Source organism: Lepidochelys kempii, chromosome 15, assembly GCF_965140285.1.
Source record: "Lepidochelys kempii isolate rLepKem1 chromosome 15, rLepKem1.hap1, whole genome shotgun sequence".
Taxonomy (NCBI): Eukaryota; Metazoa; Chordata; order Testudines; family Cheloniidae; genus Lepidochelys; species Lepidochelys kempii.
This window is the reverse complement of record NC_136394.1, coordinates 10320040-10348006: the sequence shown is the minus strand read 5'-3', so window position 1 is coordinate 10348006 and position 27967 is coordinate 10320040. Positions and strand designations below refer to the sequence as shown.

At 40.3% G+C, this 27967-nt stretch overlaps 1 protein-coding gene across 6 annotated transcripts in view; it reads right to left on the bottom strand.

The window, feature by feature from the left end:
• The window catches only part of CCDC60 (coiled-coil domain containing 60), a 113365-nt gene that overhangs the window by 24179 nt on the left and 61219 nt on the right, over window positions 1–27967 (bottom strand). For 5 of the 6 annotated variants that reach the window (XR_012155064.1, XM_073312894.1, XM_078848951.1 and 2 more), the window contains 3 exons: window positions 10608–10787; window positions 2763–2885; window positions 564–668 (listed from right to left, as the gene is read on the bottom strand). Coding sequence is in view for 5 of the 6 variants with exons in the window: in XM_073312894.1 (XP_073168995.1) it covers window positions 564–668; window positions 2763–2885; window positions 10608–10787 (408 nt within the window). In the remaining variant the exon portion in view is untranslated. The remainder of the gene's footprint in view (window positions 1–563; window positions 669–2762; window positions 2886–10607; window positions 10788–27967) is intronic. The other variant, XM_078848952.1, reaches the window with a different exon arrangement.

The following is a 27967-nucleotide window of genomic DNA, read 5'->3' as shown; positions in this document are numbered from 1 at the left end:
TCTATTGGCTGAAAATGTTGAAAAATTTAAAACAGTATTTACTACTAATTACACAAGTGAAACAGCAAAGATACAAAATATTCTGAAGTAACTTATCTTTTAAAGCAGCCCAGAGCCATATCTAAGTGATGAAATAAAAATAGCTAGCAAATATCACTTGATACAGGCTCTGAACTGCAATCACACTGGAGAGAAAATTCCAGTTGATTTCACTGGGACAGCCATGCAAGGCAGGCTGCAGAATCAGGATCTTAGTAAATACATTTAACTTGCATAATTTTTTTTAAACCAAATTTGGATTCAAAAGCTCAAGATCCTTTCTGCTAATGCTACAGCATATCCTAACAGAGGGCCATGCTATGCTGCTGATTTGTCCACAGAACTTACTGATTCCAAAGGGGAGTTCTGTGCAAAATTTGATAACACAATAAGGCCCAGAATTAGTGATCACATGTTATTCAAATAATTTTTACTTAAAAGCAAAGGGAGAGGAAAACGAATGTTTGCAAGAGAAAAAAACAAAACCTCATCCCATCAAAGAATATTATGCAGCGTGCATGTACTTTGGATTCCAGCAGGTTAACACGGGTTTTAAGGAACAGTTGGGTTCCAGAGTCAAAGCCTCCAAGAGCCAGTGTAGAGCACAAAGCTGTCGAAAGAGGGGTTCACTGTGAAAATGAAGAAAAAAAAACCAAGTGCTGTACTGCAAAGGTGACAGAAGGAACAGTTAGATCATTACATGCAGGGGATACCCTGGCAAACAGTCAGGAACTAAATGACTGACAACAATAATCTTGGGGATAAACACAGAATAGGTTAACAACATATCTTGGATCATGCCTTCCGTAAACAACTTCATGTCAGTTAGCCAGTATACCCTGGGTGATTCTTCCACATCTGTTGGTGGGAAAGGGTAAATTATACAGTTGTGTTTTGTGAAGGCAGTATCTTACACAGAGCCACATTCCTATGTTTTTGTGCCTTTCTATTCACTCACTCAGGAATCCTTACTCAGAGTTTCCAGACACCGTTTGCACTTGCTTGAGTGAGAGCAATGCGTAATTCTAGAGTGCACGTAAATATTGTGACTGACTACCACAAACTATGCGGTGTACTTGTAGCTGTGTCAGTCCCAGGATATTAGAGAGACAAGATGGGTGGAGTAATATCTTTTATTGGACCACCTTGCATTTAGCTGTGATGTTGAGAGTACCTTTCCCAGACCTGAAGAAGAGCTCAGTGTAACTCGGAAGCTTGTCTCTCTCACCATCAGAGGTTTGTCCAATAAAAGATATTACCTCACCCACCTTGTCTCTCTAACAACATCAAACTGTCAGTTCCTTATGACTGAGCCCCCAAAGGAGAAACCCAGCTAACAAAGTGGAGGAAGGTAAGTGTGAGTGTGGATCTATGATGGCCATTATTATTAGTGGTGGTCAAATCTCATAGAGTTTGAAGGTTTTCTGGGCATATACATGCACAAGTTCAGGATAGTACCCAAACTTTATTGAAATCTTCAATCTTATGTGCCTACTCCATGCTCCCACGCTATCACAATTTCCTCCATATACCCATGAAGCGGGATGCAACATCTGATATGGTTTGATTTTGTTCCAGTGTGGAACAAAAACAAACGTAAAACCTTGAAAGTTGTTGCAGACCTGTATTGTTCTCCAGCCACCTCTAGTTCTATCCCTTTCCCCAGTGCTCTGTCTTGTCTATTCAGTAAGTAAACTCTTTGGGGCAGGGACTGTCTTTCGTATGGTTGTTGTACAGCACCCAGTATAATGGGCCCTGTTCTCGGCGGGCCGCTAGGCACCATCATCGTAAACATGATTAATAATAAGTGAGTTGGTGGTATGGGAAAAGGTTTGGCAGCAGAAAGTGTCAGGGATTGGATGTTGTTCTGATGAGAGCTATATGGTGGACAGCAATTAACCTGGAGGTATTTAACAGGTATTACAAAAATCTGATTGCTAGCTAGTGAAAAAAAAAATCTCCTATGTATGCACAGCTCCCATAGAAGTCAATGGGACGTGAGTTTCAGTATCTGAAGGCAAAAGGTCCTCACGTGTGGGTACAAAACAATTGTGGCATATCAAATTTCTCAATGTCTCCTTTGCATTCTAGACTACTCTGAACTTCTGTAAAAGATTGATGTACAACCCTGATTCCTAAACGCACCATGGTTTCTGGGTATGAAACCTTTGTATGAGGCTGATCCTGTGAAGTGCTTAGTGTTTTCAGTTTCTATTGATTTTAATGGCAGTTGTGGGCATTCAACACCCAACAACATGTGAGTATGCTTTCTCAGATTGTGAATTCAAAGAAGCATAGACATACACACTTAGTACATACCCATGCTCTCTCTTACATGAAACAATTTTTAGTTAGGCAATCTAAACTTTTGAATTCGAAAAGAGTTTTTAAAAAATTAACCTAATCTTGAAATCTTCACCACACCAAACAGTAGGGGTTTGTGGGATTAGGGCCTGTGAGACAAATACTGCTTTTGATGTGTATGCAGGACTTTCATTAAAAGTCAATGGGAGTCTCATGAATTCATCTGTGGATAGAATTTGGCCCTGTTGTAGTTAAAAATTTTGTCTATTTTATGAGCCACATATTTCCAAAATTCTAGGGTTTACGGACCATCAGGCAGACAGTGGCTTGAGGCATTAGCACTTTGGGTCTCATTTTACTTTGCATCCTTCTTATATACTGGCAAGATGGGTGCATCTTAGATTTGCCTTAGAACATACGCATGTGATGCAGGTGGCTGTGGAACCAAAAGACTGTTGTAGACAGGGATGAAAGGCTGTATGATAGCCTTCTTTTTCTTCTTTGCTTTCTTCCTCAGCAGGGGACCTTCTGTTAAAAAGAAACTAAGGGAGGGGACAAGGATAAACATTAGAAGTGGAAGATACGATGTATAGGGAACAATTGTGACTGCCCAGCCTTATTTACATTACCCATGCCCATCCTTCCTCTTCCCTTTTTTTTAAAGTAGCATTGTCTGTTCTGATCTGCCAGAACTTTGATTGCTACTACTGAATTCTAAATTAGGCATTTACAGTGAATTAATATTCTGTGGGCCATCTGGGATTATAAGAATTTTCTTGACCATATTGTAGAGAAAAGAATTTGTGAAACTGATTCTACCTTCCAGTATGCTAGTTTTAGGCAGGTGTAACTCCATTGACTTCAGTGGAATTTGCACAGATATAAAAGCAGCGTAATGGAGTAGAGAATCAGACCCCTTACTAGCATGTTGGCTTCTGATAAGGTTCTCTCAGTGAAACTAAGGGCTAATGTTTCAAAAGTTGCTTATAAATTCTGCACACAATTTTTCATGTCAAATTTACTGTGTGGCTAAAACCACTAGCGATCAAACTGGCACTCATTTGAAAATTTGGCTCTTGTGTAGATGGATGTAACAAAAAAAGTGAGTGGTATCCATTTATAATTGTGCAAAGTGGGTACAAAATACTACTAAACCAGAATAATAGCATTTTACACCCATTTTGCACAAGTGTAAATAAATAGCTACACAAGGAGCTAGATGGTGGAGAAACAGCCCCAGTAAAACTGGTGGATGTTGCAGGCTCGGCTCACATGTCAACAGTATGCATATGGTACATATATCTATCTATCCCTTACAACATACAAAGTTACTGTTAGCCATCTCACCCAGTGCTTGAGCAATACCAGCTCACAGCTGAAGAGAAGTCTTTGGAATCTGAATCCTAGCAAAATGGAGGTTTTGTTGGTTAGCAGAAAAAAACACTGAGGAGTTTGCAGTTATGGTACAGTCTCCACTGACTGAAGATGCATACCCACACAAGTTAAGTTTGAAATTCCTCCTGGACTCCTCCCTGAGACTGAACTTGCACAGAGCAGCATCCACCAGAAACTCCTTTTACCATCTCTAGTTGGATAGGATTCTTTGTCATGTCTTTGTTAACCATGGCCCAGTTTGGTCTTCATTGCCTTCTGGCTAGACTATAACAATGTATACAATGTAACAACGTAATCTGGGTATGAAAGCTTGAGACCTAAAGAAACACTCTCGTTACAGTGTGTATGGTAACACCCATTGTTTCATGTTCTCTGTGTATATAAATCTCCCCACTGTATTTTCCACTGAATGCATCCGATGAAGTGAGCTGTAGCTCACGAAAGCTTATGCTCAAATACATTGGTTAGTCTCTAAGGTGCCACAAGTCCTCCTTTTCTTTTTTCTAAAGAAACTAATTAGTACAGAATGTGGCAAGCATAACTGCAGTGATATGGGTTTCTGCAAGCACATCAAAACCTTCCTCTACTCACTACATTGACTCCCCATACAACAGCATGACAAATTCAAGTTCCAAATCCTCATCTTCAGGGGTCGTAATGATCTGATCTCAGAATACTTAAAAGATTGCTTCTCATTCTGGGATCAAGACTGCTATCATCATCTCTGCTTCCATGGCAAAGTAGAATGATCTATTATAAAGTTCATTAATGCAGGAAACAGAATTTTGTCCAGGGTCAGTCCAAGATTGCAGAATTCACTCCCACAGGAACTAAGGGCATGTCTACATGAACATTTAGTTTGTGGCAAGCTGGGGTGTCAATCTCCCCATCACTAGCTTGCTGCGGACTAACTGTCCACACAGACCCTGTTGATGCACACCAACTACTTGTTAATATACTTTGATCCAGTCCCATTTCAAAGAAGACTAGATCAAAGCACATTAACAAACTGTTACGTGCATCACCAGGATCCACACAGACAGTTAGACGATGGCAAGCTAGTGCGGGGTGGGGGGTGGGGGTGTCACACAGTAGCTTGCCATGAACAGTTTGTGTAGACAAACAGTAAGAATCACCTCAAATTATGCCACTCTCCATTCCAAGTGCAGTTCTTCAGCTGTACCTTCACAAATAAAAGCACATAGCACTTCATACCAACAACAAAATCCACACACAAGTTTTTTCCCAGGAAGTGGAGAGGAATGGAGAAGGAATCCTAGGTGACAAATGTCAATCACATAGCTTAGTATGTCACTGGAAGGCCTCATACATAAGGTAATAAGCACAGTATGTGAAGCTGAGTGAAACCTTTGGTTTATGCACTGTCACTTGTTAGGAAGTTGGAGTTGCCATAAGAAATTTTATTTTCACAATTTACTCTGTAGGGCTTCTGTATCAGGGCATGACGCTGCTGGCTGGCTCTGAATTGCGAGCTGGTGGATTTGACTATATCTGCATACCTGGTGTAATTTCTAGCACAAAAATGGGGTTTCCAAAGATAGCGAGGCAATGGACTTAGCTGAAATAGGAGGTAGTTCCCCCGGATAAAAATTTCTTGGGTAGATTATCATCATCCTGGGACAAGACGACACAACGTCTTGTATAGTGTTCCATGATACACCATGAAAAATAAAACAAAAACCTCTGTATCCCACATGAATTGTCAAAGCTTGTCTGCCTTGTTAGACTGGGGGCAGGTGAAGCAAGCTTTTAAAACTGACAGTTAATAAGACTGTGTGAAGAAGCGTGTGTGCAGCAGAGGAAGAGTTATGAAGACATGAATAAATGTCGGGGGGAGGGATAGCTCAGTGGTTTGAGCATTGGCCTGCTAAACCCAGGGTTGTGAGTTCAATCCTTGAGGGGGCCATTTGGGATCTGGGGCAAAAATTGGGGATTGGTCCTGCTTTGAGCAGAGGGTTGGACTAGATGACCTCCTGAGGTCCCTTCCAACCCTGATATTCTATGAAATGAGGCAGGTTTTCCGGCATTCATCACTGCATTAAATAACTGAGTGATAGTGGAACAGGACAAAAAGTGAAGAGCAGGAGGAGGGAAAAATATCAAGTGCATAAGGCTGTGATATCAGTTTGCTTTTTCATGGATGCTACTTAGCAGAACACTCCAAGGACACGGCTATGCAAAAACTTATAGTGGGTCTACAATGAACAGACAACAGTGTATTCTGTAACCAGTAATATGATAAATTGATGTAAATCTGAAATGATACTGCCCACATCAGAATAGCTGGCAGGTAAGGTCAGAGTCAGAATTCTTAAAAGTATATGCAGAATTTGGAGAACAGAGTCCTCTTAGATGACTGAATACCCTTCTGGAAAAAGGTTCTCTTTATGAATATGGAACAGAACTTTAGAGTGAGCCCCCTGCTGCTAATTATAAGATGTGTGTAGCCGGAATCAAAAGAAAAAAGATGTGCTCCTGGCATTCCACTGCTACAATTTTTCTAAAGCAAAGCAAATGTGATAGCAGATACAACATTAGCATGGCAACATTCATCTCAACATTGAGTTAAGTGACTCATATACTGCCTAGGCACCCACTGTTACACTAAATGAACTATCAGATATCTCAGTGTTCTTTAGCTAATTCAGAAATGAAGAAATGTGTGGCTATTCAGCTCTGCCTAATATGTTTGATACTACAGAAGGGATCAAGGCTGCAGTCTAATGGGATTTACCTCGGACTGTCACAACTGAAGAGTCTTGCAGTCACATTTATAGGTACAGTCTGTCTGACATCACATCTTTGGAAGCAGACTCTTTTTCACCCAAAGCAGTCAAAGTTACATTCTACATTAGACATTTACGCTGACCCAAAGTGAACATGGTTGTGTAACTCAGAGGTTCCATTGTGCAAAACAGCACATTTTCATGCTTCCCCAAATCAGACTTTCTTTCTTCTTCTCTATGAGCCCTAAAGAAAGTCCGACTGCCAGCATTGAAACTGTTACAACCTTCCACATTTCGGAGTTACTCATAAGTCCTGCACGCCGAACCAATAAGAGGAAGGGTGTTTCTCCTCTCTCTACTGATTTCTGGGATGGCATTGGCGGCAGGTTTCTAATTATTCATGTTACCTTACCCAGGGAAAAGGGACCTATTTAACCTGGGACTAATATATCTGCCTTCTATTACTGTTCTGTAGCCATCTGGCCCGACCCTGTCACAACATATATAAACAAATAGTTTATCAGAACTAAGCTTTTATGTCAAGTACATATTTTAGGGTTCCAAAAATCTGAACTATTTCTCAAACCACACAATAATGTAACTATATTTACCATATATATGATTTCAACTAAACTACCCCCAAGTGGTAGCTTAAGCATTACACTGGAGAAATATATGAAACATTCCTGCATTGACAGGGAAATTAGGTGCTCTATTAGATCCTTGCTGATGTGACTTTATGACTGAACTTCTTGGGAGCTGAGAATTCCAGCAATTAAATATCTACTATTTCCTATTTACTAACATATCTCTGGTCATTCCTAAATTGGATAGTGACCGTTAATTTGTCTTATATGCAGATCCCCCTATATACAGGTACTGTAGGAATCAGGTTAATTTGAATCTTACTTACAGCTTTCCAGATCTTTGTTACCACAGGACACTCAGATAAATACTGCTACAAAGTGATGAGTCTGTCACCATTTAAGACACTTGAAAAGAACATCTTTATTAGCCTCTACTGGCAAAGGTGCACAATCTGTGTAAAATAAACCACTGTAGTGGATTGTATTTATTATAGTAAGAAGCCTCACAAAATTAAATGTAAAAGCATCAGTCCATTGTCAACAGTCAGAGAGATGCTGAAAGAATGGTTTTGGCTGCTCATCTATAACCCATTTAAGCCGATACAAACACGCCCAGTCCTATGAGAAGAGGGACTATACAAAAGGTGCCTTCTTAACTCAGTGGCTGTGATTCTACAGTTCTTACACTGTTTTTATACTGGTGCATCTCCATTTATACTCTGGCATAAAATTGAGGTAATGAAGTGGAGAATTAGGCCTAAAATATCTGCCCCTGTTTGTCTTCGAGTCTTACTTGAGGGAAAAAGATTTATTTACTCCTCTTTGAACTATAAAATCAAGATAACTATGCAAGAGTGCTAGATACTGCTCTTCTTTGCATACCAGTCATAAAACTGTCCAATAAATTCTGATTGCAGAACATTCATTTCTGATTAGGTCAGAGGCAGAAAGAACACAACTTAGATTTTCCTACCACTGGCAGAGTTCATCATGCCCACAGCTAGCAAAATCATCTTTTGATTTGTTAATGAAAAGAATCAAGGAGGTAAAGTAAATAAGAAAAATTTTGGAACTTCATGATGGCTTTTTATAGACCTTTTTTGTTGTTATACCTTAAAAGCTTCTGTTTTAAGGTTTGCTTGAGCAATAGTGTGTTTCTCCAAAGTGCAAGATAATCAAGTCATGAAAAAATGCAAAACATTCAATAGCTTCAGCTGAGATTTTCATTATCCTCAGTAGAAGCTATAGTAAAATGCTGTATTTTAAGTTGTATATAAAAATCCTTATGAAGAAGGCTGACGCTAGATTTTATCTGTTGAAAAGAACCTAAGAGATCCCCTCCAAAGCAGTCTTTAAACTGCTTTACACCCTTCTTATCTCCCCTGAGTTCCCAGTTTTTAAATTCAGCACTGCTACAGCCAGGAGTGAAATAACAGATAACAATCCCTATTTTCCCCACATAGACTGAAAACAGCTTTTTAACTGCCTGCCACAGCATCAAGCAAACATGAATAACATGACAAGGATGAAACTAACACCTGCTAGCAGGGATCCTGCCTCTGCATAAATTACATTGGACAGTTTGCATATATAAACAAAGGCCTGCCAACAGAGTGCATTTCTTTCATTAGTTTCAGTGTGCATTCTTATCCCATCCCACACATACTAGAAGAGGGCAGCTCAGTAACCAAATTTCCAGTTAGGAGAATCAGGGACCTCAACCCTAATTCTGCATTTGGTCCACCCAAGTCTAAAGATTTGCTTTTTTAGAGATTAGATGCCAGAATTTAAAAGATCTTTTAAAAATCAGTTGGAGGGAACGATAAGTAAAACGCTGAGCAACTAAGTAGTCATTGATACCAACCTTACTCCCTTGGCCAGATCTACATGAGGGGTGTGATTTTTGTGTGTGCAACAGTTCTATAAGGGCAAAAGCCCTCGTCTAGATGCAGTTGGTAACAGCAAAAAGGAGCTATTGCCAGTATAGCTTTTACTGGTTCAGAGATCAAAATAAGCTACACTGACAAAAATATTTTTAAAAGATGTTAACAAATCTGGCCCTAAATGACTTGCCCAAGGTCACACAGGGAGTCTGCGGTGAAGCAAGCACTTTCACCCAGGTCTCCAACGTCCTAAGCCCCACTGAGATTTGCTGCTGCTTCCAGCTAGCTCCCTTCCATTCACCCTTCCTGCATGACCCATCTCCACTAGGAGACTGCGGTCTCCAGCATCTTTTGAGGTTTTGTAATTCTTAGGCCCAAAGAGAAGCAGGAATATATACACAGTATCTGACAACACAAAACTTCAGAGTAGCCTATCTAGTTAGAGAATATTGAAGTCCAGACCAAACAGAACCTACACAGAGAGAGTGGGAGTGGGTGGAAAAGAGAGCATGGCAGAAAAGTAAAAATCAAATTGTTTGGATGCAGGCTTAAAATTCAACACTTCATCTGTTCAACTCCTGCATAGCTAGAAATGATTATTAAAAACAAATAGAGAATTACTGAATAAACAAAACAGATTCTGAGAGGAAGAATAGTCCAGTGGTTAGCAAATCTCAGTGGAGGAAGCATAATTATTACTAACGATAATCTCAGCTACCAGCAGCAATGTAATGGGAAGTTTGGGATTGCATGAAACTAAACAGAGTGGGGAGTGCGAGAAGGAGAGAAAGACAGTACCAAATGAACACAAATAGGCCACTCTGTTTTGTGTGCCATCCCAAAGTGTTCTTAATGCTTTAGGGCCAGAGTGTTATAGATATTTAGCCCCCAAAGATGGAGATAGGAACCCAGTGGGATTTTCACAAGTGCCTGGTACCTCATTCCTATGGATTTCAACCTAGGTACTACTGAAAATTCCACTAAGCACCTACATGCATCTTTAGAGGTCTAAATACCTGTACAAATCTGGCCCTAAGCCCCATGTTCCTCTTTTGTGGCATGGCAGGAACAACTCTTAGGTGGGTCAATTTAGAGAGCTAAGCACTGTAGACCTCCTGTGCACCAATGTCTTCTCCTCACACAGCCAGCTCTCCTCAGCTGGCTCTGAAGATTTCCCTCCACCCACCAGCCCTCCTCCCGTCCAGGCCTCTTCCTCTTTTTGTACTGTTTCTCAAGCATTTTTGCTCCACATTCATGAATCAAGTTTCCACTCTATTAACTGAATTTTAAAGCACGTCAAGTTTTTGTTTCATATGAGAGGGACTATTCCACCTCAGGCATCTGTGTTAAGGCTCCAAGTTCCATATCTTGGTGTTGAAGTTAGCATGTAGGTGGCTGATTACTCACTTAAGGCACAACAGTGCCAATCAGAGGGTTCAAATGCAGAATTTGTTGCCCTAATGTAAGTGTGTAAGTTGAAAATTTGGGGTCTGCATATGACTCAAGAAAGGCCTTATATGAGGAGGGATTAATCTTCCAACAGTGAATCAAATGTCCAGCTTTGACGGCAGTGACAATGAGTTTAATTCTGAAACTGCCTCTTTCAAAACCTTTGATTCTCAAGTCCCCAAAAATACCAAAAACCCACTTACTCAGTTAGCTCTTCATCTGAGTCTTCCTCATCTGATGAGTCTCTGGGTGGCTGCCATTCAGTTCGCCATTTTTCCTTTTGTTTTTGCTGTGCTAATTTCAGTGCATTCTTCCTCTCCAATGTTTCTTTCTGAAGAGTGTGGAAATACCCCCGACCCTGCTTCACTGAACTGATCAAATGCCTGCCAATAAATCACGGGATTGCAGAATTTAAAAGAAAATCAAAACCCATAAACTGTATAGATGAAGCCAGGCAAACCCAGTGATGTTTTTAGGTCTTCTCTCTGAAGGGCATTTCCCTTCCTTTAATCATTGTTAGGAGTTACATGTTGGCATTGAGGAGGGTCTAGACACTTGTGTATTTGACTGGTCAAATGGGAAGGTTCGAAAAATGATCCCATAAATTAGAAATAAATACACCAGAGAGGCGCATAGATACTCTCATATCTCAGTAGTAGCAAATTTTGTGAGAACTGTTAAAATTTTTTTTACCAAACTCTGAGATGGCCCAAAATGTCAGTTGAAATGAATGATATTTTTTTAATGCAGTGAAAGTTCAAATATGGCCTTTTCCAACTCCCTAAAATCTTGCATCTCAGTGGTAACCCGAGGGAACCAGGCAACATTTTTTCAGCAGATCACGAATGAAAGCATCGCCAAACATGCGTGCGTAAGGTGGGGAAGGAGGCCAAAGAGGAAAATCAAGCTGGTCTTACTGTATGTCAGCAGGACGAGAAGATGTAAAATCTAGGAAGTAGGTCTGTCAAGCGATTAAATAAATTAATCATGATTAATCGCACTGTTAAACCATAATAGAATACCATTTATTTAAATATTTTTGGATGTTTTCTACATTTTCAAATATATTGATTTCATTTATAACACAGCATGCAAAGTTTACAGTGCTCACTTTACATTTATTTTTGATTACAAATATTTACACTGTAAAAAACAAAAGAAATAGCATTTTTCAATTCACCTAATACAAGTCCTGTAGTGTAATCTCTTTATCATGAAAATTGAATTTACAAATGTAGAATTATGTACAAACCCCCCCCCGCATTCAAAAATAAAACAATGTAAAACTTTAGAGTCTAGAAGCCCACTCAGTCCTATTTCTTGTTCAGCCAATCGCTCAGACAAACAAGTTTGTTTACATTTGCAGGAGATAATGCAGCCCATTTCTTGTTCACTGTAATGGGGCGCAGACTCACCCAGCAGCGCCTCCTGCTGGTTGTCTGGGAATTAGCTCTTTTTACCTCCCTCCCGGACCTCGGTGCCCTTTTACCTGGGGTGCCGCCCCTCCAGGCAATACCCCACAGGTCTGGGTCTCCCCTCCCCGAGGAACCCCCATCCTCTATCCCCACCTTGCCTCAGCCTATGGGCTACTGCCAGTCATCATCCAGCCCCCTTTCACTGGGGCTGACTGCAGTCTGTATAAGCCAGTCATCATAGGCAAGGGGGGTTTGGACCTGCTGCCTCCGCCTACCCGTGGGCTGCCTTGTTGCAACCCCAGTACCCTGTCTTAGACAGTATGCCAGGCCTGCAGCCTGGGGCTTTTCCAGTCTGGAGCCTCCCAGCTCCTCTGACCTTCCCCAGCTCCGCTTCACCTCAGGTACCCTGGTACACTCCCCAGCAGCTAGAAGAGACTCTCGCTCTGGCTTCTGGCCCCAGCCCTCTTATAAGGGCCATCTGGGCCCTCATTAAGCCAGCCGTAGCCGGATTGGGGCATGGCTCCCAGCTGAGGCTGCTTCCCCCAATCAGTCCTGCTTTTCCTTCCCTGCCACAGCCCTCTTCCTGAGCTGTTTTAAGCCTTTTAAGGCAGGAGTGGGTGACCACCTGACACCTGACAGTGAGAACAGGTGTTTTCATGGCACTATTGTAGCCAGTGTTGCAAGATATTTATGTGCCAAATGCATAAAGATTTGTATGTCCCTTCATGCTTCAACCACCATTCCAGACGACATGCATCCATGCTGATGACGGGTTCTGCTTGATAACAATTCAAAGCAGTGCGGACCAATGCATGTTCATTTTCATCATCTGAGTCAGATGCCACCAGCAGAAGGTTGATTTTTTTTTTTTGGTGGTCTGGGTTCTGTAGTTTCTGCAGTGGAGTATTGTTCTTTTAAGACTTCAGAAAGCAAGCTCCACACCTCATCCCGCTCAGATTTTGGAAGGCACTTCAGATTCTTAAATCTTCGGTTGAGTGCTGTAGCTATCTTTAGAAATTTCACATTAGTACCTTCTTAATGTTTTGTCAAATCTGCAGCGAAAGTGTTCTTAAAATGAACAACATGTGCTGAGTCATCATCCGAGACTGCTATAATATGAAATATATGGCAGAATGCAGGTAAAATAGAGCCGGAGAGGTACAATTCTCCCCCTTGGAGTTCAGTCACAAATTTAATTAACACATTATTTTTTTAACGAGCGTCATCAGCATGGAAGCACATCGTCTGGAATGGTGGCCGAAGCATGAAGGGGCATACAAATGTTTAGCATATCTGGCATGTAAATACCTTGCAACGCCGGCTACAAAAGTCCCATGCAAATGCCTGTTCTCACTTTCTGGTGACATTTTAAATAAGAAGTGGGCAGCATTATCTTCTGTAAATGTAAACAAACTTGTTTGTCTTAAGGATTGGCTGAAGGAGAAGCAACCCTGAGTGGACTTGTAGGCTCTAAAGTTTTGCATTGTTTTGGTTTTGAGTGCAGTTATGTAACAAAAAACCCTACATTTGTAAGTTGAAGTTTCACAATGAAGAGATTGCACTACAGTATTTGTATGAGGCAAATTGAAAAATACTGTTTCTTTTGTTTATCATGTTTACAGTGCAAATATTTGTAATAAAAATAATATAAAGTGAGCAGTGTACACTTTGTATTCTGTGTTGTAACTGAAATCAATATATTTGGAAATGTAGAAAAACATCCACAAATATTTAATAAATTTCAATTGGTATTCTATAGTTTAACAGTGTTATTAAAAATGTGATGAATCGCAATTCATTTTTTTTAGTTAATCGTGTGAGTTAACTGCAATTAATTGACAGCCCTACTAGAAAGTAAAGGACATTTCAGAGAGACTGCAGAAACTGTAGAAAGAAAGATAATAATAATTAGCTTGACAGACCTATTGCAACAAGTTCCCTGGAAACAGCTACTCAAAACTCATAAAGTAAGCTTTAGAGACTCTATCTAACTTTATACTTCCAGGTGAGAAATGTGAGTTTATAAACCACAACCTGAAAATAGCAAATATCCTTTTGTTGTTGTTGTCAAGCCCCAGAGCTAGCCAGGATACAATGTAGAATATACCCACACTGTAGGAGAGAGTAAAGGCCATGAATCACATGGTACAACATAGACAGAGACCTCTTCAAACATCAGCACCCAGAGGCTCTAGTAATATAAACAACAGAGAGTTGAAGAATTCTCTCTCCTTCATTTCATAGGAACATAGGAATTGTCTTACTGGATCAGATACATGGTCAATCTAGTCCCGTATATGGGCTCTGACAGCGGCCAGTCCTATGTGCTTCACTGCAAGGAACCCTGTAGTACACAGTTATGGGATAACCTGCACATTGGGGAAGTCTCCTCCCCAATAGAGACTGGTTTAAGCTCTGAAGGATGAGGTTTTATATCCTTTCCAAAACTTTTTTTTTATTATTTACTATTATTATTTTGTATATTCTTGTTATCCATACACATGTCCAATCTCTGAATCTTGCTAAGTTTTTGACCTCAATGATACCTTGTGGCAATGAGTTCCACAGCTTACTAATATGTTTTTTTCAGCTCCCACCAAAAGCATAATCCATTTTCCTCAAGTACACCGGTAACATGAACTGGAGAGGGCAGCTGGTTTGGAAGTCTTCTTCTTTGATGTCCCAGCTTACACTGAACTTTCTGAGCCTGATTTTCCACTGAGTGTGATTTTCTTTGAAGTCAATAGAATTACACTGGCATAAAGAGAGTGGGCAATCAGATGCTTTAGGTGCATACAGTGGCAATCTGGTTTAAGAAATAGTGGAGGAACTAATAACTCTCAAAATAGGGATCTGTTCTAAAACAGGAGCTTCTCCGCAAAACTGGATGTGTTGGTCAGTATACTTTGAATGCAGGTGAGATGCTACAGTTTGATGCTGATGATTGGCTTAGCTATAGTTCAAGGACATAAGTGTCAACAGAAGGTTGCATATTCCATATACTCTAATTACACAGGGTAATCGAAATGTACTGAGTATCAGCAAATTTAAATATTTTCTTCTGCACCATGATGATGAAGAAATATCACTAAGCATAAAGAATGGAAAGATTCTTCAGTCCCATTAGGTCATTCCTGGTATCTCACAGTCTGTACAACATTAGTTAAATATGTTGAGCTCATCCTGGTTTTGTTCTCTCCTCTGGTTAAATAACCTCTTGGTTAACTATAGTTTATAGTATCTTTTTGGCCACCATGCCACTTTCTACCTTAGCTTGATTGTCACAAGCTGACAGGTATTGCCCTGAAGCCACCTGTTAGCTGCTAAATTCCACCTGCTGCCACTGAGCTTCATTGTCAGCTACAGGAAAGCTGTCAGTGAAGTCTGTCAGTGACTTGGAGACAACAGGGAAGGGCATTACAGTAAGGAGAAAAAAGAAGAATCCATAATGCATTCCCTGTAGGATGATAGCAGGTACCGAAAACAGAAAGCGCACCATGGCAGTGAAACGGATATGGCATAGCATAATAGGTTACTCTGCAGCCTTTAGAACGTAGCAGCTGATCCAAGTCAGACATGATGGTTCATACCCTGGCACAGAACATATCCATCTAAATTAATGTGTTTCTGAGTTTTGGACTAAGTGTTGTCAGGCGGTACCTAATCTTTTAACACAGATCTATATTGAAGCTGGGCCTGGTTCATTTTACTGAGAAGGAACCAAACCCTTTTTTTTTTTTTTATTAGAGATGCCTTAAAGTTCCCAAAGATTATATAAAGAAAAGGAGTACTTGTGGCACCTTAGAGACTAACCAATTTATTTGAGCATGAGCTTTCGTGAGCTACAGCTCACTTCATCGGATGAAGTGAGCTGTAGCTCACGAAAGCTCATGCTCAAATAAATTGGTTAGTCTCTAAAGTGCCACAAGTACTCCTTTTCTTTTTGCGAATACTGACTAACACGGCTGTTACTCTGAAAAAAGATTATATAGGTAGCAAACAGCAAGTATTTAGTTCACTAGTTCTCAAGGTGAGTAGCTCCCTCCCTCCCTGCCTGTCTGCCTGCGTTTATGACAAATTACTTGTGGAGGGTAACCATTTGCCATTCTTTGAGCCCAGCAATTGCAAACGCCAGTCACTCCACCTCTCTTGTTCTGACAGAAGGTAATCTCTCTGCTAGACCTTTCTGTACTGGCTCAGGAACAAAGTAAAAGCACTGCTTTCAGAAAGTCATGGCCTTATTGAGAGATGCCGTGTGCTTTATAAGTTCACAAGGATTCTGGAATAAAGTCAGGCTAGCTAATTGTTCTTCAAGGTTTTCACATAGGAGATCTCTCTTGACACATTTCATTTCTTTTTTAACAACATAGCAAACTCTTGCTTCATTCTCATTTGATTTTTCCTGATCATTATTAATGATTATCAAGATAAAAAAGATGTTTTTCCTTCTTTCATACTGCAGCTTCCACTTATAGAAGCATTGATTACGATGCCATAAACACTAAAGAGTAAGATTGTAAAATGAATCAAAGCTAATGAGTGAAAAAAAAAGAAAATGATAAAACAGAAAATGTCTTTTACACACAAACTGCTTCAATAATCAGCAATATTGGGGAAAGAAATATAGAAGTAGTATGGGTTAAGTACAATTTTGTAAGATTTAACTGACTTAAAGGGCTTTTTAAATTTTGTATGCTAAAATCAGTCATCTACTTGGCAAGCCTACAGGAACATGTGGCTACAACCAACAGTGAACAAACACTTAGAATCATAGAATATCAGGGTTGGAAGGGACCTCAGGAGGTCATCTAGTCCAACCCCCTGCTCAGAGCAGGACCGATCCCCAACTAAATCATCCCAGTCAGGGCTTTGTCAAGCCTGACCTTAAAAACTTCTAAGGAAGGAGATTCCACCACTTCCCTAGATAACGCATTCCAGTGCTTCACCACCCTCCTAGTGAAAAAGTTTTTCCTAATATCCAACCTAAACCTCCCCCACTGCAACTTGAGACCATTACTCCTCTGTCAAGGTTCCTCCCCCACTCTGAACTCTAGGGTACAGATGTGGGGACCTGCATAAAAAACCTCCTAAGCTTATCTTTACCAGCTTAGGTCAAAACTTCCCCAAGGTACAAAATATTCCCCCCGTTGTCCTTGGACTGGCCGCTACCACCACCAAACTAATACTGGTTACTGGGGAAGAGCTGTTTGGACGCGTCTTCCCCCCCAAAATACTTCCCAAAACCCTGCACCCCACTTCCTGGACAAGGTTTGGTAAAAAGCCTCACCAATTTGCCTAGGTGACTACAGACCCAGACCCTTGGATCTTAAGAACAATGAACAATCCTCCCAACACTTGCACCCCCCCTTTCCTGGGAAATGTTGGATAAAAAGCCTCACCAATTTGCATAGGTGACCACAGACCCAAACCCTTGGATCTGAGAACAATGAAAAAGCATTCAGTTTTTTACAAGAAGACTTTTAATAAAAAATAGAAGTAAATAGAAATAAAGAAATCCCCCCTGTAAAATCAGGATGGTAGATATCTTACAGGGTAATTAGATTCAAAAACATAGAGAACCCCTCTAGGCAAAACCTTAAGTTACAAAAAAGATACACAGACAGAAATAGTTATTCTATTCAGCACAATTCTTTTCTCAGCCATTTAAAGAATTCATAATCTAACACATACCTAGCTAGATTACTTACTAAAAGTTCTAAGACTCCATTCCTGGTCTATCCCCGGCCAAGATGACTACAGACAGACACAGACCCCCTTTGTTTCTCTCCCTCCTCCCAGCTTTTGAAAGTATCTTGTCTCCTCATTGGTCATTTTGGTCAGGTGCCAGCGAGGTTACCTTTAGCTTCTTAACCCTTTACAGGTGAGAGGAGCTTTCCCCTGGCCAGGAGGGATTTCAAAGGGGTTTACCCTTCCCTTTATATTTATGACATCCTCTTTCTGTCATCTGCTACCACTGAGAACAGTCTAGATCCATCCTCTTTGGAACTCCCTTTCAGGTAGTTGAAAGCAGCTATCAAATCCCCCCTCATTCTTCTCTTCCGCAGACTAAACATCCCCAGTTCCCTCAGCCTCTCCTCATAAGTCATGTGTTCCAGTCCCCTCATCATTTTTGCTGGACGCTTTCCAATTTTTCCACATCCTTTTTGTAGTGTGGGGCCCAAAACTGGACACAGTTCTCCAGATGAGGCCTTCCCAATGTCGAATAGAGGGGAACAATCACGTCCCTTCATCTGCTGGCAGTGCCCCTACTTATACATCCCAAAATGCCATTGGCCTTTTTGGCAACAAGGGCACACTGTTGACTCATATCCAGCTTCTTGTCCACTGTCACCCCTAGGTCCTTTTCTGCAGAACTGCTGCCAAGCCACTCGGTCCCTAGTCTGTAGCGGTACATGGGATTCTTCCGTCCTAAGTGCAGGACTCTGCACTTGTCCTTGTTGAACCTCATCAGATTTCTTTTGGCCCAATCCTCCAATTTGTCTAGGTCCCTCTGTATCCTATCCCTACCCTCCAGCGTATCCACCTCTCCTCCCAATTTAGTGTCATCTGCAAACTTGCTGAGGGTGCAATCCACACCATCCTCCAGATCATTAATGAAGATATTGAACAAAACTGGCCTGAGGACCGACCCTTGGGGCACTCCACTTGATACCAGCTGCCAATTAGACATGGAGCCATTGATCACTACCCATTGAGCCTGACAATCTACTCAGCTTTCTATCCACCTTATCGTCCATTCATCCAGCCCATACTTCTTTAACTTACTGGCAAGAATACTGTGGGAGACCGTGTCAAAAGCTTTGCTAAAGTCAAGGAACAACATGTCCACTGCTTTTCCCTCATCCACAGAGCCAGTTATCTCGTCATAGAAGGCAATTAGATTAGTCAGGCATGACTTGCCCTTGGTGAATAGTCTGACTGTTCCTGATCACTTTCCTCTCCTCTAAGTGCTTCAGAATTGTATGTGACTTTCAAAATGGAGTTCTCTACAAACAACTACTCCACTTAATTAATTTTATCCAGTTTCCAAGTAGTAACAAAGAAATAAATCAGGTTAGTGAAAAAACACAGCAAAGGTATGTATAAGCTATAATGTGCCAGATTTAAACAACAAATTCACAATTCCAGAGAAGGTCAAGAAAGACCTTAGAAGTCTATGGACTTTTGGTGTGGAGAAAAAATGAAATACATCCTAACTTGGAATATACAGGTAATTGACATATATTCATATAATGCAGATTTACAGTATATTTCAGCAATGGCACAGCAAATATCTCTGCATTTAAATGCTAGCATCAGAATGCTCTGTTTATACAACTTAATAAATTTAGCCTGGCTGCCAAATTGATAAGTAGGTGAGAATCATTCATTAAAATGCAATTGCAATTGAGATGAAATTTGGAATACATTTATTACAGTAATTGAGCTTCAGTCAACTGTAGTCATAACACAGATTTTCAACTGTCTTTCAGACAAAAGGATGTATATTATTTTTGGTAAGTTAATACCTTTGTCAGCATGAAAATTAAAAGAGTTTCTTGAGTGCTAATGATTTGCAATAGTATTCTTCACTTTTCTTGAAAGGCATAAATTATTATAGATAAAGGTCCACCACATGCACAAAAGAATGACCTAGTAGCATACTGTGTATACAGCAAATTGATTGCAAGCATATTTTCAGTACTTAGTACTACTCCACGCTTATTAAATTACTCTTTAAATCCTTTATGGTCTCTGGGTCATCAGTTAATTGTAACGCAGCACCATAAAAGCATTGCTGAGTCAAGCTTCTGCCTCCAGGATTAAAGATACCTGATGCATTTCTTTGCACAGGAATGGCTCAAACAAAACTGAAGGAATCCATTAATTTGTTTCTCTTGATCATAAATCCAGCGTTAGGATGACATTAAGAAGCTAACACAATGATGTTAAAAACTTCAGCAACATCGAACCAAACCATATTTACATTTTATTTAAATACACTGGGCCAATTTAAGTAACTTGAGTGGTGTTACGCCAGGGATGTATTTGACCCTGTATATAAAATTTTACCAAATTCACTACCATCCTCACATCTACAGTATGTAAACAGGAATCATTATAAGTAATCTAGACAAGAAACAAGGGACACCAACTGTGCAGAAGTGGTGAGACCCTCACTCAGCTGGTGTAAATGGGTGTAGCTCTCTTGACTGTCACTGAACTAGGCCTATTTACACCAGCTGAGGCTCTGTCGCCCGAGGTCAAATGTTACCTCAGAGTCCTGATGACTACAGATTATGAGCCAAGAGAAATGCATGTATTTGTTTGTATGTGTGTTATTTTGGCTACCAACAAATCTAGCCAGGTATATATAAGTTATTTATTTGGTCATGGGAGTTGTTAGCCTTCACGCCACAGGATGGCTCATTTACACAGGCTTTCTTGGTTTAGTGGTATATAGGCTCCTATGTGATTAGAGCTAATGGTAGAGTACATCCCTGTCCCTAGGCACTATAAAGAAAGAATTTAGCTCCATGCAGCAGCTTATAGCCAATTTTATAAACAAATAAAATATAGGTGGCATTGATTTGAAAGCTGTTCACAGCACAGGCTTTCTAAATGCAGTTTCATACATTCCACTAAAGCACCTCAACCCTTATCTGCAGCAACTCCCTACTAATCCAGTGAAGGGCCTTCTGCCAATTCCCAAATTGTGCAGGAGGTATTGTGATGTAAATGTTTCCTAGGGACTGTCAAACTCATTGCACTAATGGCAAAGTGACTACAAACCCAAGTCGTCTGAGGTGAAAAGCAAGTGCCATGACCTGTGTTGCCTCTTAGCTTCCTTTTGACCAGGATTCTTTGTAACAGGAAAATTCATGGAACAATGCCACATTCTTTTTTTTTTAACAGAAAACTCAGACTATGGAAGCTTTGGAATGACAGTACATGAAAACTAAACAATATATAGTACAACATTCTGAATATGGCAAACTATAAATCCAGGGATTAAAGACAAAATTGACTGAACACTTGAATCACCTGCAGCCATACAATGTTGGGCTGTGATCCCATCAGATCTCTCAAACTAAGGAGGGGCAAGGGAGATCAGTATTTGGGGTAGAGAATTTGAAGGAATACCTAAGTGCAGGAAATGGTGATGCTGAATCACCATTTCCTGCACTTAGGTATTCCTTCAAATTCTCTACCCCAAAAAATGATCTCCCTTGCCCCTCCTTAGTTTGATGGTGGCTGGCCCTCTTCATTTTGACTTAGTTTGCAGTCAGCGCTCTCGCATGGATTCAGAGGTGCTGTGCTGCTGAAAGTGCTAATGAAACTGAAATTCTGACAACCAGTAGTCATGAATGATTTCATGGCAATTTTTGTAGAAGTGATAACCCCTGTGTCATCAAATTTCAGTTCAGTTAATTAAATTTTTGTTTCCTCAATGCAGTTTCAATTGGGTACAGTGGGGTTTTTTAAATTTCCTGTCCCAAATTGTTATATTGTGTTGCTATGGATATTATACAGATGCCACATTTCACTTGAGAAGTTGCTTCATTTCTATATTTGAAATGATCTCTGGGCAAGTCTACACTACAAAATCAAGTCAACCTCGGTTACATCAAAGTACAGTAATTAAATCACTTGTGTGTGTCCACATCGTCAGTGCACATCGTCACCAGGTGTGCTTGCATTGATTTAACTGTCAATGTGGGGAATTATGGGATGGCTTCTGAAAGGCAGCAACAGTCGATGTAAGCAACACAGTGTCTACACTGACACTCCATCGCCCTAACTATATCAACCTAGCACTATGCCTCTCGCGGAGGTGGAGCTATTATGTCAGTGTAGTGGGCAAGTTACATTGGTGGGAGCTACATTTTAGCGTAGGTACTTACTGAGTTAGGTCAATGTAAGCTGCCTTATGTCGACCTAACTCTGTAGTGTAGACCAGGGCTGTGTATGTCCCTTACCTACTTGACAGGGTTTGTGAGGATTAAGTAGTTAATGTCTGTACAGCAGCTGGAGCCCCTGGGATAAAAGCTGTTACACAAGTACAGTGTATTATTCTTATTTACAGAGCACACATTATATATAGGCCAGATCCTCATTTACCGTAAATCAGCCTGGCCTTATTGAGGTCAATGAAGGTACACTGATTTATACTAGCTGAGGCTCTGTCCCATACCTGTGACTGATACTATAGTAACTGCAGACTGTTTAATTATATTCTTAACTGCCTTGCATCTTGCATAATTATTTACATCTGTCGAACCTGGGCCTAATTTTCATTTAACATCGGCTGCTTTATACCCTCTGGCACCGGAAAGCTGCCTTTTAACGTGTATTTTAAAGCCCCTTTCCACTGCCAGTCCTTCATGTGTCATTATATAATGTCTGCATCTGTAATTTTCACTCCATGCATCTGAAGAAGTGATCTTTTACCCACAAAAGCTTATGCCCAAATAAATCTGTTAGTCTTTAAGGCGCCACCGGACTCCTTATTGTTTTTGTGGATACAGACTAACTCGGCTACCCCCTGATACTTGACTGCCAGAACTGTGTACAGTGGTCTTACAGTAAATGAGAATTAGGCTTCCTGAGAGCAAAGTCCATCTAAAATGTGATCACTGATGTAAGTGAATGGAAAATTCTGATTTGGTAGCATTTTAAACCCATAATGCACAGGTGTGAATGACTACACAAAAGGGAAAGGCAGTGGAGAATCAGAAACATGGTAATTCGCATGTACTGGCTAGGTAATTACACAGCAAGTACCATGCAATTAAAGACCAAACATAAATTATTTTTATCATCTAAAGTACAGTGTAGGGTACCTGATAATTAAATTAACATTTATTAAATGTAGTTAATAAGCCACAGAAACTGTAAATACACTGTCATTACATATTACAGTATACTCCCATTTATCCAAAAAACCTCAGCATTATCCAGATCCCTTCCTTGTCCCCCAGCATGAGAGACATCCCCTACGCAGCATGTATCTCATGATGGGGGACAAGGAAGGGACTGGGATAATGAGGAGGTTCAGATAATAGAACAGAAACCTCTGGCCAGGATTGGGAAGAGGACGAGCCCCTGGCCACACCGCCCTGCTGCTGAATAGCTCCTGCGGCAGTGCAGGAAGCCCACGGCAGACCTGCTGTCACGGGTGTGAATGAGTGGGGCTGTGACAGTAGAACTGCGGAGAGCTCCCTGCGCTGTCGCAGGGCCAGTGACAGCTGATAGCTGCAGGTGTAAGGTGAGGGAGGGAGGCTGCGGTCCAAGGTGGGTAGAGCAGAGACCCCTAGCCAAGGACTACGAGGAGGAGGAGGAGCCCCCGTGCACAGGGGAGGCCACCCTGCTGCTGAATGACTCGTGCCGTCTCGAGTATTGCACTTCCGACGATCCAATAAAATCTGTGTCCTGCAAGCTACCTGGATATCAGGAGTATACTGTATTCACCACACTAACTTATTAAGCAATTAAGTGGTACTGTGCCAAATCAACACATCCTGTGTAGCAAGAAGGACTTGCAATCTGAAACAAGGTCATTATTTCAGGTGCAGATTCCCATTTATACTCTCTTTTTTTTTTGTTCTCTTGCCCATCCTTCTCTGTGACTACAATATTTTGTGCTCCAAATGCGTTTGTTAAAACAAAACTAAAATCAGGATCTGCATTACAGATGTATTATCCCCTGTGTATTCTCAAGGAGAGACTCAGTCAGAAAATAAACAATTGATACACCCAGTGGTTTCTCTTATTGTATTAGGAGGTTTCCTGGCAGTAACTGGGGCAAGACTATAAGAAACCAGTAGAAAAAAAATAAAGATCCTCAACTGACTATACAACACAGCTATCATAAGACATCAGTGGGTGCAGTTACTGATTTATTATTATGCACTTAGAGAGGTTTCACAATGTTTTTCATTAAACTTCAATTACTTTAAAACACAGGAAATGCTCTTTTCTACTGCTGCATAAAGCAAAATCTCTCTCTCTCTCAGAAAAAGGCATTGCAATGTTGAGACTCACAGCTATGTGATTTGGTAAACAGATACAAACTCACAAAATAGAAATGATTGATCTTTATTTGGGGCTCTTTTCTTCCCATGCTATGAGGCATGAAGCAATTAAAAGCACAATGCAAAGGAAAGCCCCCAAATCACCATGGCTTGTTTCCCCACCATTCCTGGAAGCATATGGAGGCCGCTCTTCAACAGTGGGATGCTCTGCTTCCTATCTGATGGTATTTTTGCTAGTTTTCTTTGCAGACGTTAATGTTTTTGTGGTAGGATACAGGCATGCTGGGGCTGAAAATTCTAGCCTTAGAGAGTTGTGCTACCAGGTTAGGGGATCCCTCCAGAGCAGCATTCAGAGAAGTGTTCAGGGCATAAGGATTCCTAAATCAATGGGGCTGACACGAGTGAATCAGAGATTTCAAGGTCACACCTCAAACTCCTCTCCCAACCTCTTTGAGGGAACTATTAATCAAAAATTCTGCTACATAAACCTCAAGTTTTCTGGGCCCTCCAGAAGGGTACAATGTGATTTTATGTTATACATAAAGGGGCCAATTTGCTGCTTGTTTAAGCAGGGGAAATTCCATTAAGGCTGTTGGAGTTGCATCTGCATATGCCACTGGTCCAAGATTTTCAAGTGAAACTAGAAGATGAGCCTCATACCCCCTTACCTCTCTACATAAAGGAAGGTATACATGGAACAGTAGCATTCTATTACCTAAAAACAGCAAATCTATTGTAAGTGCTAAAAGCTTCTCAAATCTGTGAGGAAACATATGTCACTTATCATGTTGCATGGAATTACACTGTGACGTGTTTAGATAGACAGTAAAATCGAATAAGCAACAAACATATAAAATTGCATACACATACACACACATTCTGCCTTGGGGGTGGGGGAGTAAATTGAGAAGTGAACAACCTGGAAAGGCAGAAACATTGATGGGAACTCAAAATAGCAGTTTTTCCAGTGACTGATAATAGAGATAATGATTCATACATCCATATACTTAAATAGATGTCTTTGCCCATGACTGCTGTCTAATTAATGCGAGCCATCATTCATGTAAAAGGAAATTTTTTCTTCTGGAAAAAAAATTCTGAAAACTGCCAGCAATGACAGTGCTAGAAGCATGCCAATTAGAGTGATTTCTGCCAAGCAGCAAGAGGCCACAGAACACTGGTTTCCAAGCAACTGACATTATGAAGTATTAACTACAGCGAAAACTAATACAGACAGATAAACATTCCACCTTTACAGTTAGCATTGCCTGATAGAGTGAAGTTAAGAAGTGAGGAAAGGAAAGAAGAGAGACTATCTCCCCGCCCCCTCCCCCGACTCTATTAAATCTTGTAGTAAACATTTGCACTAATGAATGCCAACATATCAATACCCCTGAATATTGAAGCCCTTGCTGTCTATACACATTACAGTTGGTTTGGGATAGACTCACAGAGTACAAACTCAAGAAAGATTGTAACAAAAAAGTGCTCTAAACCCCCCCCCCCTCCAAAATTCCAGTAGATCTTCTCGTAGTTGCCCATATCACCATTTCAATCACAAAAATAACCAGTTTTCTATTAAAAAAATAGCCAACAACTGCTCCTTGTCCACAAGGACTAAAAGAAATAGGAAGTGCCGCTGTTAGCATAGCTGTCAGTTCAGACATGAAATATGCATTAGTAGTGGCAGAGCTTTTTAAGTGCAGATTGACTTCTACAGTTCTCCCTTCAGGAGTCTTTAAAGATTCTAAAGGAGAAATATCCAGCTTCTAATTTAAAGCATAAAAAACAGACAGTGGAATACCGTTAAAGATTAAACTGCCAACAATTTGACACTTAGTTTTATTGAACTAATACAGCATGGTGAAACAGATTCACAGGGGACCATTTTCTTCAAAACTAGGAAACACAATAAATCTGCATTTTTCAAATAGAGAGTTTGAATAGTTCATAAAGTGGTACAGATTCTTCCCTTTTCAGCTTGTATCTTAAAGCTGTCAATTTCTAGCTGTTGTTGATATGGGATGACATCTTGTCAGCTTTACACTGGTTCATCTGCTTGGAATCCTCTATATAGCACCCTCAATTCTCCCTTGTCTTTATTTTACTGACACCAGTGTCGTCCTTTCTCTCCCACTTAGTTCTGATACCACATGCCACAAGCCCATGCTAACCTACTCATACACCTGGATATCCCGGAAGACATGCACAATCTGTGATTATGGATATACATACTTACTTGCATTCGGTTCTTCAAAGGTATACAGAGACACAGATTTTTCACCATGTCTGAGCAGTGTCTTTTTTCATATTTAGGGAAACATCTCTCCAACTGATGGACCCACTGAGAGTTACCTCTAAAAGGGATCAACAGATGATCACTTCTAACTACAACTGGTCAGAAAATAGGGGAAAATTCATGAAAGTTCTCAAGATTTTTTTCTAGTTTTTCTTTTTAAATTTTGTTTTGATGGACATTTCTGACCAGCTCTACATATAAACAAAGAAGTAGGTGGTGCTTGAGCCACCTACAATGAGAAGGGTGGTATAAAGAAACAGGCAAACAGGCATCCAAGGGATGTAAGTGAAATGGAAGTGTAATTTTCACCTTCACCCTCATTCAATTCATTGCTGAAATAACTGGTTTAAATCCACTTTGGTGAAGGTTTTTTCTTTAACACTGTCCTGCATATGAAAAATGGTTAATGGATAACCCTATTTGGATACATGAGATTGAAAAAGCTATACAAAATCTAATCCCTGGCAAAGCACCAGGATCAGCTGGCTATCCAACAGACTTTCATAAAAGATGTGACCAGATATTTCCTATTCTACTTAAAGTCACTGATTAAACTTTCCAAAAGGGGCTAATGTTGTATGAGAGGAGGACCATCTTTATCTTCAAAATTAGAGTAATAAAGACTATGATAATTGTTGAGATTTCCATCCTAAGTATTATGCTTTTGAATATAGAATATAAAGTAAATCACCAAAAGTCTAGTAACCTGCCTAAAAATACGATTTTCTCAATTGTTCAGATATCAATTGTATTTTGTGAAAGGCAGACTTGCTACTGATAGCACAAGAAAAATTCTTCACCTATATTACCAAACCCAGTTACCAAGGACTGCTTCACAAGTCTTTTCCCTAACTCCAGATAAAGAATTTGATAGAACAGAATGGCCATTTCTTATGACAGTATTAGGAAAATTTTATTTTAGTTCCATTTTCCTTAATTGGGTTGAAGACTTTTACAATATTGTCTCTTGCATCTGTACTGACGAATGGAATTCTTTTCTCGGTCTTTCAGTTGGAAAGAGGAATGGGCAGGGTTGTCCACTCTTTCCTCTCCCCTTTTATTAATCTTTTGAATGCCTAGCGATACATAAGAAATTGTGTGCCACTGAAGGTACACAAATAAACAAAGATGAGCACAATATTAGTTTGTATGCAGGTGATACGGTTTTGTCACCATCAATCCTTCCAAAATTTCCTCCAAATCCCTGTTCCTCAGTCCCTTCAAAATTTACATTAATAGATTCATTTGGAGAATGGTTTTCTTCACAAAGCTCAGATACCTCACATTTCCATCATCTCCCATATCAAACCTACAAATGTATTACATACTTCATCATTAACATATGCATAAATCTTTTCCAATGTCATCCATACAATCTTTGCTTATGATAAAATATTCCGTGACATTCAAAACTGGCAGCTTCTTTCCTCTATCCTTAGTGGCCAGAACTGAAAATATCAAAATGAATTTATGCACTGTTGTTGTAGCCATTTCAGTTTCAGGATATTAGAGGGACAAGGTGGGTGAGGTAATATCTTTTATTGGACCAACTTCTGTTGGTGAGAGACACAAGCATTTGAGCTACACAGAGCTCTTCTTCAGATTTGTGTCCTGGGATTATTTATGCATCTGCTAATGATGAAGAGCTCAGCTTTGTTATTTGAAAGGCTGAATGAGTTAATCACACAGCATCTATGGAAAGAGAAACAACCCAGTTTATCACAAAAAACTCGTAAAAGCCTTATCAGCTGGAGACAGACCTATACCACTATCATTTGGCCTGGTAGTGCAATTCATTTAAAATGCACTAACAC